This window comes from Piliocolobus tephrosceles, chromosome 17 (genome assembly GCF_002776525.5).
Source record: "Piliocolobus tephrosceles isolate RC106 chromosome 17, ASM277652v3, whole genome shotgun sequence".
Lineage (NCBI taxonomy): Eukaryota > Metazoa > Chordata > Mammalia > Primates > Cercopithecidae > Piliocolobus > Piliocolobus tephrosceles.
Window position 1 is genome coordinate 56,190,338 of NC_045450.1, and position 16,452 is coordinate 56,206,789.

General features: G+C 50.8%; 1 protein-coding gene across 1 annotated transcript in view; it reads left to right on the forward strand.

The window, feature by feature from the left end:
* Positions 1–3,081: 3,081 nt before the first annotated feature.
* ZFHX3 (zinc finger homeobox 3) overlaps positions 3,082–16,452 on the forward strand; it is a 171,827-nt gene continuing 158,456 nt past the window's right edge. The window contains exons 1-2 of the mRNA XM_023210312.2: positions 3,082–5,800; positions 12,242–12,738. Of these exons, the coding sequence (XP_023066080.1) occupies positions 3,082–5,800; positions 12,242–12,738 (3,216 nt within the window). The remainder of the gene's footprint in view (positions 5,801–12,241; positions 12,739–16,452) is intronic.

Below are 16,452 nucleotides of genomic sequence, written 5' to 3' on the forward strand. Positions count from 1 at the left end.
GTACGAGCTGGCCCTGGCGCTAGGGAAGCACTGGGAAGGGGCACAGAACCTGGGGGGAGCCTGAAGAGAGGTATGCGTGTTGGACTGGTGGGGCTGCTTGGAAAAGTGCGGGGACCCACTGGGTTCCCAGGCTGCCCTCTGTAACTGAAGATCATTGATTTTACGGGAAACCGTGTTTACAGACAGAGTGCTGATCGACCTGCCGAGTTGACTTCTGCCTCCTTAAGTAAGAACTACCTTTTTCTTATTGACTGGCTGATAAACAGAGCGAGAGAGAGACAGCTGGCTGTGGGGGGGAGTGGTAGATGCCCCAAGACCCTTGAGCTGCAGGATGGGGCGGGTTGGAGAGACTTCTTCATCTCTGTGTGCAGGTCCCCCTCTTCTCCATCTCCATCCCTGCACCTCCCAGGGACCACAGGGAGTCTAAGACTGACCTTCCCTGGTTACCTAGTAATACAGGTACCAAGGACAGAAGAGCTGTGCTTGGTATCTGTATTGGTGAAGATGGAGTGAAGCAGAGAGTGTCTTAAGTTTAATGCAAGGTCCCTGAGGATGGTGTGAAAATGCAGATTCTGATGGGGTAGGAGGAGAGGGTGCATGTGTCTTAAGCTACCCGGAGAGGATAGTGCTTCAAGTCCATGAACCACGCTTTGTTTGGCAAGGCTGCAAATGGGCCTGCTTGTCGCAGCCAGTGCATATGGGAAGGAGGCCCAGAGGAGGTAGCTTGGGTCCTGCAGTGGGTTCCTCCTCTCCCACCCGTGTCCTCATGGCTGCTGCTCCCCATGAATGGGTGGGCTCTAGTGTCACCACCACAGGGTCACCAACCACCATCATAGGTGGGTACGGTGTCATTCTTTCCTGACATCTTCTGCTTTGCAGTAGAAAACAAAGTAAGGGAGGTTTTAAAAGTCCCAGCTCCTTGGCTGGATAGTTTGTGGAAGAGGAGGAGGAATAAGAGAACAGAGCAAGAGAAGCCCACCAATTAATTGGTAAACGCTTGCAGGTTTCTCTGGCCCAACCCAGGCTGGAGAGGAGATTGGCTTTGCTGTCGATAAACAAGTCCCTGGTGCAGCATCAAAGCTGTTCTCCTTTATCAATCGTGCCCCCCCGCCCCCTTCCCGCATGTTCCTGTAACTTACCAAGCATTTATGACATTGATTTTACAATCGGGCTGTTAACCCTCCCGCCCCTTCAGGCCTGCCAACCTTTTTGGCCCAAGCTGTCAATCAGATGTCATCCAGCCAATCAGAAGCATCCCTAAGAAGAGCGACCCTGTAGTCTCACCTGTATCCCAGCTCAACCTTGTGAGGAAGTCCCATTGCGTTTGCTGTTTGGTTTGGTTTAGTGGAGTAGTCTCTGTTTTAAATGAGTATGTCCTTTCTAAGGCGCGTGGAACTTTGTGGTTGCAAAATCTGAGGTTATAAACGGAGAGATGGGGTATGTGTTTGCATGTGTGTATTAGACACATCATAGCTTTAGTCTTCCAAAAAGTTATTTCTCCCTGAGACTTGTGGTAAACCTGCCGTCCCCATCTTTTCCCGAGGGGGAGCTGTTGACTCATTGTGCAGTCAATAATCAAGAAATGAAAAAAAGATTGAGAAGATAGGGGCTGTCGGGGAGGGAAGTAAGATCAAACCTGGCCAAAACCTTCACCAGCCGGCTATGAATGAGATGGTGGGTGGAGAAGTGGCCACATGTTCTCCAGGAGGAGCTGCAGGGGAATGGTGGCTGGGGACCTACGGGCGAAGGATCAAGGCTCTGCGAGGTGCTGAGCTGCCTGTAGGAGCAGGGCCAGACGGAATAATCACCCCTGCGATGATATTACCGCAGGAGCAGAGTGGCGGCGATCTGATGCCTCCCTCCCCAGGGACGTGAGGTCTCAGAGGGCACATTCAGCTCAGTGGCACTTTGGAGTCGGAAATGGAAAAGCCCCAGGGCTGAATGACAGCTGGTTGGGTAGCGACTAATAACTAAGAGGCAGGTGTGGAGCTGGGGCTTGCCGAGCCCAGCTGCCGTCTCGGCTTGCCGCTCAGATCCTTGATAGCAAAAACCACCAAGCACGTGGGGAACGCACTCCCTCCAGCCAGGGCCAGATAGAAGCTGCTGGAGGGGGTGTTGGCAGATCCAGAGTCTGGTCCATTCCTGCTGGAAATACCAAGCTCACGTTTTGCACCTATGTAGTTTTAGTCTGAAGTCAGCTGAGTCACAGGCCAGGGAGCTTGACTGGTATGGGTGGAGGAGACAGGAATCTGGGGACCCATCTTTTCTGTTTCACGGTGGTCAGATTAGCACTGAGCCAGTTTTTAGATTCAAGCCCCTCAGTTTTACTGCTTATAAAATGGGACTGATGCCTCCCAGACCTGGAGAGGACTTTGTGGAATGCGTCTAGTCCTGCACACCCTGCCCTGTGAACCTCAGTTTCCTTACTCACCTTCTTTGAACTTCTGAAACTAGAACCATGGTCAGTAAAAGCCACGGCAACTTTTCTAAATCCATGAGCGTATCCCACGCTACCATCCTTTTTCCGGGGACATTGAACCTCCCTCTTCTCAGCCCTCCCCTGTATTCCCCTGAGGCACAGACAGTGCGGGGAGTCGGTGCTGACTTCGTGTGAGCTGTCCAGAAGTGGTAGGGCTGTGGCTGTGACCTCGTGAGGAGGAGCTGGAGAGATGACGGGTCTGTTCTCCACTGTGGCCTGTCGAAGCTGTGCTGGCAAAGAATGGATATTCCTGCTAGTCTTCAGGAGCAGAGCAGTGACAATTCGAAGTCGAAGAGGCCTGCTCCCGGCCTTCTTTCCCCATGTCCCTTGCTCAGGCTGTTGACCCGGCCGCGCCACCCCTGTGTGCTGGACTGTGCGGGGCAGTGTCCCCAGGCCCGCCCTCTGTCCCGTGTCTCTGTGTTGTGGGTGTTGTGGACAGAAGCCTCTTAGAGCGCTCCGTGCGGTGGGACCTCAGCCTCGGCCCTCCTAACCTCTTTCCTTTCTCTCTCTCTTTCCCCTCTCTCCCTCCTCCCCCCTTGCCTCCGCCCTTCAGGTCCGATCCTCCGTACTGGGTGCAATGAAAGCTCCACGCAGGCCTTACCATGGAAGGCTGTGACTCGCCCGTCGTCTCGGGGAAGGACAATGGGTGCGGTATCCCTCAGCACCAGCAATGGACTGAACTCAACAGCACCCACCTCCCTGACAAACCCAGTAGCATGGAGCAGTCCACAGGCGAGAGCCACGGGCCCTTGGACAGCCTGAGGGCCCCCTTCAATGAGCGCCTTGCGGAGAGCACCGCGTCGGCCGGGCCCCCCGCCGAGCCCGCCAGCAAGGAGGTCACCTGCAACGAATGTTCGGCTTCCTTTGGCAGCCTCCAGACCTACATGGAGCACCACTGCCCCAGCACGCGCCCCCCGCCGCCCCTGAGAGAGGAGAGCGCCAGCGACACCGGTGAGGAGGGGGACGAGGAGAGTGACGTGGAGAACCTGGCCGGGGAGATCGTCTACCAGCCGGACGGCTCCGCGTACATTGTGGAGAGCCTGAGCCAGCTGACCCAGGGCGGGGGCGCCTGTGGGAGTGGCAGCGGCAGTGGGCCTCTCCCCTCGCTTTTCCTGAACTCTCTCCCTGGCGCGGGGGGCAAGCAAGGGGACCCCTCGTGTGCTGCACCCGTGTACCCGCAGATCATCAACACTTTCCACATAGCCTCATCCTTCGGGAAATGGTTTGAGGGCCCAGACCAGGCTTTCCCGAATACCTCAGCCCTGGCGGGGCTCAGCCCCGTCCTGCACAGCTTCCGCGTGTTCGACGTGCGACACAAAAGCAACAAGGATTACCTGAACAGCGACGGCTCTGCCAAAAGCTCCTGCGTATCCAAAGATGTTCCTAACAATGTGGACCTGTCCAAATTCGATGGCTTTGTGCTCTACGGCAAGAGGAAGCCCATCCTGATGTGTTTCTTGTGCAAACTCTCCTTCGGGTACGTCCGTTCGTTTGTGACCCACGCGGTGCATGACCATCGAATGACCCTGAGCGAAGACGAGCGGAAAATTCTTAGCAATAAGAACATCTCCGCTATCATCCAAGGGATCGGCAAAGACAAGGAACCCCTTGTAAGTTTTCTGGAACCAAAAAACAAGAACTTTCAACACCCTTTAGTTTCCACAGCTAACCTCATAGGCCCCGGACACAGTTTTTATGGTAAATTTAGTGGCATTCGAATGGAAGGGGAGGAAGCTCTCCCAGCCGGCTCCGCCGCTGGCCCCGAGCAGCCCCAGGCTGGGCTCTTGACCCCCAGCACCCTGTTGAACCTTGGCGGGCTCACCAGCTCGGTCCTGAAGACCCCCATTACCTCAGTCCCCCTGGGGCCTCTGGCTTCCAGTCCTACCAAATCCTCAGAGGGCAAGGACTCCGGGGCGGCGGAAGGAGAGAAGCAGGAAGTGGGCGACGGGGACTGCTTCTCGGAGAAAGTAGAGCCAGCCGAAGAGGAGGCGGAGGAGGACGAGGAGGAGGAGGAGGCGGAGGAGGAGGAGGAAGAAGAGGAGGAGGAAGAAGAGGAAGAGGAAGACGAGGGTTGCAAAGGACTCTTTCCAAGCGAGTTGGATGAGGAACTGGAGGACAGGCCTCACGAGGAGCCTGGGGCCGCAGCAGGTAGTAGCAGCAAAAAGGACCTTGCTCTCTCAAACCAAAGCATTTCTAACTCCCCCTTAATGCCTAACGTGCTCCAGACGCTGTCGAGGGGCACAGCTTCTACTAGTTCTAATTCTGCTTCTTCCTTTGTTGTCTTTGATGGTGCGAACAGGAGGAATCGTTTAAGCTTTAACAGTGAGGGCGTCAGGGCCAATGTGGCAGAGGGCGGCAGGAGGCTGGACTTCGCTGACGAAAGTGCCAATAAAGACAATGCCACAGCACCAGAACCAAATGAAAGCACAGAGGGCGACGATGGGGGCTTCGTTCCCCATCACCAGCACGCTGGCTCCCTCTGCGAGCTTGGGGTTGGGGAGTGCCCCTCGGGGAGTGGCGTGGAGTGCCCCAAATGCGACACGGTCCTGGGCTCCTCCCGCTCGCTGGGCGGTCACATGACCATGATGCATTCTCGTAACTCGTGTAAGACACTCAAGTGCCCCAAGTGCAACTGGCACTATAAGTACCAGCAGACCCTGGAGGCACACATGAAGGAGAAGCACCCGGAGCCGGGGGGCTCCTGTGTCTACTGCAAAAGCGGGCAGCCCCACCCCCGGCTGGCACGAGGCGAGAGCTACACGTGTGGTTACAAGCCTTTCCGCTGCGAGGTGTGTAACTACTCCACAACTACCAAAGGCAACCTCAGTATTCATATGCAGTCCGACAAGCATCTCAACAACATGCAGAACCTGCAGAACGGAGGCGGGGAGCAGGTCTTCAGCCACACTGCCGGGGCGGCAGCGGCCGCGGCGGCTGCGGCCGCGGCGGCAGCCAATATCAGTAGCTCCTGCGGGGCCCCCTCGCCCACCAAACCAAAAACCAAACCCACCTGGCGGTGTGAGGTGTGTGATTATGAAACCAACGTGGCCAGGAACCTCCGCATTCACATGACCAGTGAGAAGCACATGCATAACATGATGTTACTGCAGCAGAACATGACCCAGATCCAACACAACCGCCACCTGGGCCTTGGCAGCTTGCCCTCGCCCGCCGAGGCCGAGCTCTACCAATACTACCTGGCCCAGAACATGAACCTGCCCAACCTAAAGATGGACAGTGCTGCCTCAGACGCCCAGTTCATGATGAGCGGATTCCAGCTGGATCCCGCGGGGCCCGTGGCTGCCATGACGCCTGCTCTAGGTGAGGATGACTACCTGTTTGTCTGTTTTCATGATAGGAATTTAACCAGGGAGAATGGTGAGTAGGGTGAGATAGTGCTGTGGATTCAGTTGACTCTGGTCTTCTTGAGTGGTTTTTGTGTAAACTGGAGTGTCTTACAATCAAGTATTCTCAAGAATCCCTTGAACTCTGTGTGCATATGGAAAAGTTTATACATTCAAGAGAGATATGATTGTACTCTGGCTACATGGGGCTGGGATTAAAACGTGAGTGTTTCCTCTAGTTTTCTGTTCCCATTCTGTCTTTCTCTCTTTTTTCAATTTGAAAAATCACTATAATCACCCAAAACTTTGGGGTTTCATCGGATATTTACTGAAACTTACAGGAAACTATAGCTGAGGCAATCATCTCAATAAGAGGACTAGGGACAGTTATCTCTATGATTTAAATAGAGACAATCATCTCAATAATAGGAATTTGGAACCATAGTGTATGTTATTCAGATAGCCAAAGGCTGATTCTGTGCGGAGCTGGGAGCCACCCAGATAGACTTCACAAAGTTCTCTGTGTATTTATGAGGACCTCGATGAAAGAGATGTGATTTTTTTTTTTTCTTATTTTCGGTGAGTGCTTGGTGATTAGAATAGTTGGGAATTAATTGGGAATTGAATGGCCCCAGTGGCACTGGTGTGAGAGATGAATAAGAAGTAAGTCGTAAACATTGTCCATCAAGGAAAGTTAACTTTTAATAGCAGTTAGATCCTGGTTAGCAGAGCCTTTGTTGCCGGAAAGAATGACCTCTGCTGTAGAGAAACTGATTTGGCTCTGTCCATGCTCCCAGTCTTACCAATGAGCTTACCATATCTAGAATAGGACGGATGTGGGTGCTGAAAACTTTGGGTTTTTACATAGAACGAACCACAGCCACTTTGAGGATAGCTGTTGCCGCCAAAACAATCTACAGATGGGTTTCATGAGAACCCTTTGATAGCTGGGCCACTCATGCCTCCACCCTGTATGCCTCAAACAGAATCCTGCCTGCGCCACATCCCGTGACCCTGCTAATGGACTTCGTGGGACCAGTGACAACGGCCTGAATTAAGCAATATGCCATTATTAACATGGGAATAGGTTGTTCTTGGCAACAGAGTGTCAGTGAGGACTTTTTTCCAGGATGGCTTAGATGACTGCAGAGCCAAGCCTCACCAGTTGGCAGGTGTTTATTTGTGTAGTGTTTTAGTGCTAATTGTTGCCGATGAGTTATATTTCAAAGCGTTCCATTGGTTTTTCTTGCTATGTATTCAACTTTTAATCCTTAGTACTTTAATCTTTTCCATTTTGAAATATTTGCCCATTGATCCTTTATTACCAAATGATTTGAAAGTATTTGACCAACTGGCTAATCGTGGATGCACAAGCACCGGTCGCCTTATTTGTCTCCAGGGTGAACCGTGCACGCCAGGGGATGGGCGTGAGTAGTCTATGGTTTTTTTTTAAGCCAGTAGAAATTGGAAGGAGTCATAGAATCTTGGGAGGCAGATCTTGGAGCGAATCAAACATAATGGAAGTGAAATGAAGACAGAACATGGGTAGGTTCATGTTGGGTCAAAGCGAGGTTTTTTTTTTTTGAGACAGAGTTTCTGTCTGTCACCCAGGCTGGAGTGCAGTGGCGTCATCTCGGCTCACTGCAACCTCCACCTCCTGGGTTCAAGCGATTCTCCTGCTATAGCCTCCCAAGTAGCTGGGATTACAGGCCCCCACCACCATGCCTGGCTAATTTTGTATTTTTAGTAGAGATGGGGCTTCACCATGTTGGCCAGGCTGGTCTCGAACTCTTGACCTCAGGTGATCCGCCCGCCTTGGCCTCCCAAAGTGCTGGGATTACAGGCGTGAGTCACTGTGCCCGGCCTAAAGTGAGACTTTTTAATTATCTTGAGAACAGGTAACTAAGGCTTGCATTGAGAAGTAGAGAAATATTTCACTTTCACACCAAGTGTCTGTGAGTCTTTGGGGCATCATGCACTGTCCTAGGCATTGTGGCAGATTCAGAAGGAGCAGAAGAATGAAGCCCTGTGTTCTAGACACACATGGAAGGGCCACACCATATTTCTTGGAGAGACTAGGACTCTTCCTCCCAAGGGATTTATCCAACTCAGTCACAAAGGGCCCTTGAATTTCCAGTGTCACTACTTGTTGGCCAAGGGGAGTCCCTGGAAACCTGTGCCTTCCTTGGGCCACGAGAACTGCTAAGAAGGTGTGAGAGCCACAAATCCTTTATGCCGGAAGCTCAAGTGGGTGTGGGTGCCATAGAAGTGTCCAAAGGCCTTGGAATTTGAGTTGTATGACCTCAGTAGGAGAAACCAACTTATGCAAATAAAAACAGCCATAACTTTCAGTTCTAGCTGTGGCTCTACTGATTTTTGTCTTTTTTTTTTTTCCCCATAGTCCATTTATAAGATGGCTGTAGGTGTTATTAGACGTGACTGAGTTCTGAAGGGGGAAAAAAGTTTTTGTGAAATGCACTCCTCCTTACAAGGTGATTGTTCTCATACTTCCCTTGGCAGAGCCCTCTTTAGTATCATCAAACAGACACTGATTCTGGGGATGCTTCTTTTCAGAGGCCTTTGAGGAAAGGGTTGGGGCTCCTTTGCCTAGTACAGTTGGATCTGCTGCTCTTTGTAGACAGCACATTAGATTTGAGGCCTTGTGAACATCCTCCCAAACCTTCCTTTCAACTCTGAAATTTAGCATAGCACCAAGAAAGGGGTTGCTTGTGAGGGTGGCTGTGTGTTTCCCAAGTAGCCAGCCAGCCCCTGGACACCTGCACAAGGTTTAACAGCTCCCTTCATCTTCCTTTGATTCCAGAGTGTGCCTTTTAATCCATGTGCCTTCGTGATGATGTGCTGATGGGCGGGCTCACGTGTCAAGGTGTCAGTTCCAGTGTTAGAGTTAGGTGTATACCCGGAGATGGGGACCCGCTCCAACACCAAGTATCCAGTGTAGCTCAAGACTAAAGACCTGCCAAATTCTTTTTTTCATTTCTTTTTTTGAGAGAGAATTTCACTCTTGTCGCCCCAGCTGGAGTGCAATAGCATGATTTTGGCTCACTGTAGCCCCTGCCTCCCAGGTTCAAGCAATTCTAATGCCTCAGGCTTCTGAGTAGCTGGGATTATAGGCATGCGCCACCACGCCCAGCTGATTTTTGTATTTTCAGTAGAGACGGGGTTTCACCACATTGGCTAGGCTGGTCTTGAACTCCTGACTTCAGGTGATCTGCCCAGCTTGGCCTCCCAAAGTGCTGGGATTACAGGTGTGAGCCACTACGCCCAGCTCCAGCTTCTTATTTATAGGGGCCCTGCTCCTAATTGTTTGTGAATTGGGTGAGATTACTCCACTTTGTGGCAGCTGAATTAGCAGATTTGCAGGATTCTAAGCCCTGGGCTTGTTTCTCTGAGGCATAGTTCTCGAAGGGAGTTTTCACTTGCCCGTCATCCTCACTCGTTTCAGCACTCTGCTGCTTCTATCCTTTGCATTTCATTTTAAGAGCCTAGAATGCTGGCTAGGCATGGTGGCTTATGCCTATAATCCAGCACTGTGGGAGTCCAAGGATCACTTGAACCTGGGAATTTGAGACCAGTCTGGGCAACATCTCAACAACAAAAAAAATTATTTTTAAGATCAGCCAGGTGTGGTGGGATACACCTGTAGTCCCAGTGACCTGGGAGGCTGAGGTGGGTGGATCAGTTGATTGTGGATGTTGCCTGGCAGTGAACCACTCCAGCCTGGGCAACAGAGTGAGAGATCTTGTCTCTTAAAAAAAAAAAAAAAAAAAGAGCTTAAAGTGGAAACTGGGACTTAGTTCCTCTGCTTATTCCAAGGACTTCTCATTTTCACTCAGGCATCAGCAAGTGACAGCTGAATTTCTCTTTAGAGCAATATTGATGTGCCGAGGTTAAATCTAAAAAGTGGAGACAATTTGATACTTCAGGTGGTTGGCATCAGAAACAAATATATGTTTGCTCCTTGTCTTACCCTCCGGGCAGTTTCTGCTTTGACTGAACACCGAATATGTTTCGTGGATGTTGCCTGGCCTTCGTCCCCGTTAAGGGATGGAGCTTTTAGGCTTTTTTTCTTTTTTTTCTTTCTGTTTTTCTTTCTTGTCCTAAAAAGAATGTCATAGTTATGGTTCCTCTCACCAGGGGAGATGGGAAGACAGACAACACGCTGAAAGCTTCCTAAGCCTTCTGGAATGCATGTGCAAAAGATTTCTGTGGCTCACTAGACTGTCCGTGAGCTTCAAACGCAGCTGCTGGTCTGCTTAGCAGAACCTGTACTGATCTTGTCACTCGAGGTGACTTGTGTAGCGTCAATAAGAAAATCATAAAAAAAGAAAAAATCTTTTCTCTGATGAGCCACTGACTTGAATTCTAATCAGTTATAAAAAATAAAATAACCTTGGCCCAACCACACATAAAAGGTCAAATTTAAATATCAGTTGGGGAGGTGGGGCAGACCCAATAGCTCAAGTGCGTATGTGTTTAGGAAAGAGAAACTAGACACCAGTGCCCAGCTTTCTGCTTGACCGTATACTTCTGGGAACTGGAGGGAAGGCTGCTCTCTTCAAGCCTTTCTCCTGGTAGAAATAAGCCCTTGCAGTATTCATTTACCGTAGCAAATGTGAGCTTGTCCCCAGTTTATGCAGGGCAGTGATGGACTGAAAAAGACCAGGGTGGGAGAAGGAGGAAGAGATCTTCTCCCGGCCCTTTTGTGGAGATGTGGAGCTGACCCCGTCTCACTGCCTGTCTCGGTCCACTTCCTGAACATGCGACAGTCCCATTCTTTTTTCACTCTTGTCTAGCACAGCAAACATTTAGGTGTCTGTGCCCTCTGTAGAGGTCCAGCGAGGATAAGACTGAACCCCTGTCCTGGGGAGGTGCCACCTTGATGGGGATCCCAGCTATGGTGCATTTCTGTATGTAGGTGACTGAGTGGCAAAGGGAAGGTGATAGGTCCTAGGATAGCTCCGCATGTCACACAGGGCGGAGGCTCAGGAAAGAGAATAAGTGGCCCTACTGGGAAGACATGGGAGGGTTGGCAGCATTGACTGACGGGAGGGATATTGACCAGAGGGGAGTGACGAGGAGTAGAGCGATTACTCCCCAAGTCTTTTTATGTTTCGTTTTGTTTTGTTTTTGAGACAGGGTCCTGCTCTGTCACCAGGGCTGGAGCTGAGTGGCACGATCTCAGCTCACTGCAGCCTCTACCTCCAGGGCTCAAGCGATTCTCCCTTCTCAGTCCCTGAGTAGCTGGAACTACAGGCATGCACTACCATGCCTGGCTAGTTTCTGTTGTATATTTTGTACACCATGTTGCCCAGACTGGTCTCGAACTCCTAGGATCAAGTGATCTGCCTGCCTTGGCCTCCTGAAGTGCTTGGATTAGGTGCGTGAGACGCTGCGTCCAGCCCCACTCCCCAGATCTTTGCTTTGGAGAGGCACTCTCCAACGCAGGTGTCACTCACCGCCACATAGCTTCCTAAATTTAAATAACATTAAAAATTCAGTTCCTTAGTTGCACTACCCATATTTCAGGTATTTGTTAGTCACATGTAGCCAGTGACTGTTGCACCAGACGACGCAGCCATAGATTGTTCTCAAGGTAGCGGAAAGTCATGTTGGTCACTGCCACGTCAGATACATTCTGGGCCCAATTCTGGTTCCCCATGAAGGCTTGGTATATTAAGATTGCAGCTGTAACGCATTTCCGATTTTGGAAGGTCTGTGGTGTGAGATTCTTTTATATCCAGTGAATGATACATATTTCTGTCTTTTCTTGGATCTTAGAGAGGGGATGAATTGAAATATTAAAGAGGTGACTGAGCACTGTAGCTCACGCCTGTCATTCCAGTACTTTGGGAGGCCGAGGCAGGTGGATCAACTGAGATCAGAGTTCAAGACCAGCCTGGTCAACATGGTGAAACCCCGTCTCTACTAAAAAAGACAAAAATTAGCTGGTCTTGGTGGTGGATGCCTGTAATCCCAGCTACTCAGGAGGCTGAGGCAGGAGAATCGCTTGAACCCGGGAGGCGGAGGTTGCTGTGAGCCGAGATCGTGCCACTGCACTCCAGCCTGGGCAACACAGAGCAAGACTCCATCTTGGAGGAAAAAAAAGAAAAGGAAATATTAAAGAGGCAATGGCTCCTAGCTTTTCTAGGTGTTCTTTTCCTAAAGAAAGAAAATACGAAACCTGCCAGAATTCTCAGAACGTCCACAGGAAAGATCGAAACACATCCGGTTGACATTTGTTTGCTTGTTTTCCAGCCAGTAACCCTTTGCAATCCTTGAAATGTGATCTTTTCCTTTTGGACCCCAGTTGAGGGTGGCGGAGGGCTAGGGGGTGCCTCAGCTGTGGCCGTGACCACGAGCCTGGTCTCTGACTCTCTCCTTCTCTCCTTCCCCGCAGTGGGCGGTGAGATCCCCCTAGACATGCGGCTCGGGGGCGGGCAGCTGGTGTCAGAGGAGCTGATGAACCTGGGGGAGAGCTTCATCCAGACCAACGACCCGTCGCTGAAGCTCTTCCAGTGTGCCGTCTGCAACAAGTTCACGACGGACAACCTGGACATGCTGGGCCTGCACATGAACGTGGAGCGCAGCCTGTCGGAGGACGAGTGGAAGGCGGTGATGGGGGACTCGTACCAGTGCAAGCTCTGCCGCTACAACACCCAGCTCAAGGCCAACTTCCAGCTGCACTGCAAGACAGACAAGCACGTGCAGAAGTACCAGCTGGTGGCCCACATCAAGGAGGGTGGCAAGGCCAACGAGTGGAGGCTCAAGTGTGTGGCCATCGGCAACCCTGTGCACCTCAAGTGCAATGCCTGTGACTACTACACCAACAGCCTGGAGAAGCTGCGGCTGCACACGGTCAACTCCAGGCACGAGGCCAGCCTGAAGTTGTACAAGGTAAGGCCCAGCTCCTTATGGCTCAGACGCCCTTTCTGAAAGGAGAGGGTTGCGCACTGGGGAGTTAGGGAGCACTGGGGAGGAGTCGGACCATCTCTGGCATGGCCTGGGTGGCTGTTGGTTGGGAACCTGGAGTGGAGAGGAGAGTCGGCAGTGTCCACTTTGTCACCAGATGGAAACGTGACAGGTTCAGTGAGTAGCTTGAGTAGCTGAAGGTTCTCTTTTTGGATGCCCAATTTGGGGGCAGGTTTTGTTGACAGCGCCTCTAGGGTTGGTTCTTTTCTTTCTTACATGGGCTCTTTTGCATCCTCTGCTCCTGTGGTTTCCCTCTCTCCTTTAGGCTCCCTGTTCTCCTTTTCCATCTCTTTATTCCTTTTTTTTTTTTTTTTTTTTTTTTTCCTATTTCTCCTTTCCTGGATGCTCCTGAGGTGTTTTGTTCCTCCCTTCCTTCTTCCATCCATCCATCATCCACCAACAAATATACACTGGGTACCTTCTCAATGCCAGGTACTGTTCTGGGCATGTGTCCACGTCAGTGCATGAAACTGACCAAAAAAAAAAAAAAGCCCTGCCCTCATAGAGCTTCCATTCTTTTAGCAGGAGATGGCTGAGAAATGATGAATAAATTAGGTAGCAAGCTAGAAGGTGGTGAATGCTGTGGGGAAAATGGGGTCCATAAGGGGCCTTTTTTGTCCCTCCCCCCACTTTTGTGCTTCCTGGGTTCTGTGTCCTCTTTCTCTTCGTTATACTTTTTCTTCCTCTTCCTGGGCTTCTCCCATCCTCCCCCTATCCTCCCCCTTTCCCTTTGTCTCTTCTCCTCTTCCCTCTTTCCTGTCCATTTATTCTTTCTGTCCCCCCACCCCACTCTTTCCCCCCAGCCCTTCCCTCTACTCCATAGATGGTAACCGAGGAGGAGGTGCTCCGGATACTGTAAATAGTCCTTTCACTTGCACGGCAGAATTGCTCCAGACGTCTCTATTGATTTTCACTGGACTTAAAGCCTCACCTTTTTCTCTAATCATCCCATAATGGCTTTAGTATGAACAATCAGGTACAAATCGCCATAAATCTCCCCGGCCTCATCCCACACACCTTCCACTCCCTCACTCTCTCTTTTCATTTTGCTTACTCCCACGATCAGCTTCTCGTACCTTTCACACCGTTTCTCAAGTCTTTGGGCTCATGAGTGTTTGGTTTCTGCTGTCTCTGAGCTAGTTGAGTCCCTGCTCTACTCAGCATGATTTTAAATGGAGATTCCACGTAAGGAAGGCTTCTAGTCTTTTCCCCATGTCAGCCTCTGCTGGGATTGATAATTGTACTTCATTGACAGTTGCTCCTTCTCAGGGTTTGGGGAGGCCTGCGTAACGCAGTGCTTAAGAAAGCACTTTAGGGAAAGGAGGAGAAAGCAGGAATGAGGTAGAGGTGATAGAATGTTCTGGAATTGACTGTGGACTCAGCTATGGTGCAGTGAGGAAGGTCTGGACACCAGGCAGCCAATCCCCTTATCTCAAATGAGCAAGAACCTTGCTGGACTGGCTTAGTTTTGTGCCACCATTAAAAGAAAAAAGCTCTTTGCAGTCAGTTTAAATTGGAGGTCTGAACTGGCCACAGGATGGTGCCAACGTGGTCAAGAAAACCTGATGGAAAAACCAGTGGAAAAAAGAATTTCCAAAGGACCCAACTGAGTAAAATTTGTACAAAGGACTTGGCGTGGCCATTGAAGGTTGCATGCAACTTTGATGAAGGTCGTTTAGAGGTGGCACGAAGCTGGCCTCTTGCATCCAAGGAAAAAATTGCCCTTTAGATTCTAAAATGCACACGGTGGCGATTAACTCTCACGCTGCATCCTCTGTGTGGCTGAAGTCTTGAATAACAGTCTATCAGGCGCTTGACTTTGCTTCTAACGAGCCTGGAACTTGGAGGATTTGCTGAGAACATCCTGTTTTGGTCCCCAAACCGTGTCCACGATCACACCCAGAGAATCAGGGTGAGGTGTGGACGGAAGAGATGCGGTTTATTTGTGTGTTTCTGCACTGCTAGCCTGTCATCCTGGGACTTTTTTTCTCATTTCTTTTTTTAAGGTAGAGGAAACTGTTGCTCAAAAAGATGGCGTGGGTAGAAGGGTCCTGAGTGTTGGGATGCAGGGTAGAACGTGGACCCAGCACCCGAAGGAGAGATCCCGAAATGGTGCATCTGGCCGGCACATCCCCGGGGTGACCAGCCCCTGAGGTTCAGGGCAGAATTGCCTCCGTCAGGAGCCAAAGGTCGTTAGTCTAGTCTCATTAGTCCTTGGGTAATGAATGGCCCTGTGCCTGCCCGGGCTCCGCCACAGGGCGGGGAGCTCTCCCGCTCACTCCTGAATGACACCACTGGGATTATCATTCCAGTGCTCACTCTGAGCCCTTTGGTCCCTCAGTACGACTAAGATCAAACTTCTCTTGCCACTAAGGGGGGCTCCCTCTCATAAGGTTTCATCAATCCATGAATTTAGGGTAGGGATTGGAGGTGGTTTGAGAGTCACTTTTTCTCTAGGCCCTGGTGTGGCCTGTAGTAAATGGAGATTGATTGCATGTTATTTTTCCTCTTGCTAATGTAATCCATTAGCCCGGCACATGCATAATCAGTTTAGAGCACAGTTAACTGGATGTAATCGAGTTCTTTACTGTCTGCTAGAGAAACCGCTCCAGATGCGGCTGACCCGGGGAGCTGACCGGGCTTCTCACACACAACCCTCCTTACTCACCCCTTCCCCACCCCACCCTGTCCCGGTTCTCTGGCACATTATTCATGATCAGCCAGGGCGGCTCTCCAAAGCTGCCCTCCGCGGCACCTAGTGAAGTGGCGGTGATGTATGTGGCTTCCCGGTGGCCCTCCCAGCCCTCTCTTTCAGCCTAGGCTTTTATTCTCCTCCTGTTCCTTTTTCATGTTGAAGGAGACAGAGCTGCATTCTCAGGAGATTCAAGCAGTGGCATGGCTTTTGGTTTGTCGTCTGACCTCACCCTGGGCGGGAGTCACTGTCCTTGCTGTCACACATGCTAGTGCATAGGTTGCTATGTTAAGAGGGAACTTTCTGAAAGTGTGAGATATTTTTAATCCAGAAATATGAGAGGGTTGTGCTAATCTACAAAATTTGATGGTATTGTCTTTGTTGCCTGGAATGGTGTAGTTTTGATTTGTGTGTGATACTAATTTATAAATCAGGATTAGGTTCAACCTGTTTTTCTTCTGCACCTCCTGGAAGTAGGGTGGAGTGGGGGAAGGCTGCAGGGCCCGAGGCATCTGAGGGAAGCCCCCTTACCTTGTCTCTGGGCCCCAAGTTACTTCTGCAAAGTGCTCCTGATTGAAATCCTTGGGATCTTTTGGGCTGAAGCAGTGGCCGGCTCTGGCCCAGCCCCTAGTGCTCACATGTCCATGTCCTGACACTTACCATCTTGTGATCCCTGTGATTGGCTGACATAGCAAGAAGCCCAGAGACTCCAGTGAAGCTTGGAGACTGGGCTCTTTCTGTCCTTAGTGACGCATTTGAGCCAGAATGGAAAAGGCACTTGTCTCTCACTGGGGCTGAGCTCCAGCTTCCTTAATTCCTCATCCTTCTGCTTTCACATGTAAATGTATCACTCCTTTCTCAGAGGACTACACCCTGGCCCCACTCTCAATGTTCTCCACCTATAGAGATAGATGTGGGTGCCCTCGCTCCTCAGAACTAGGAGAGCA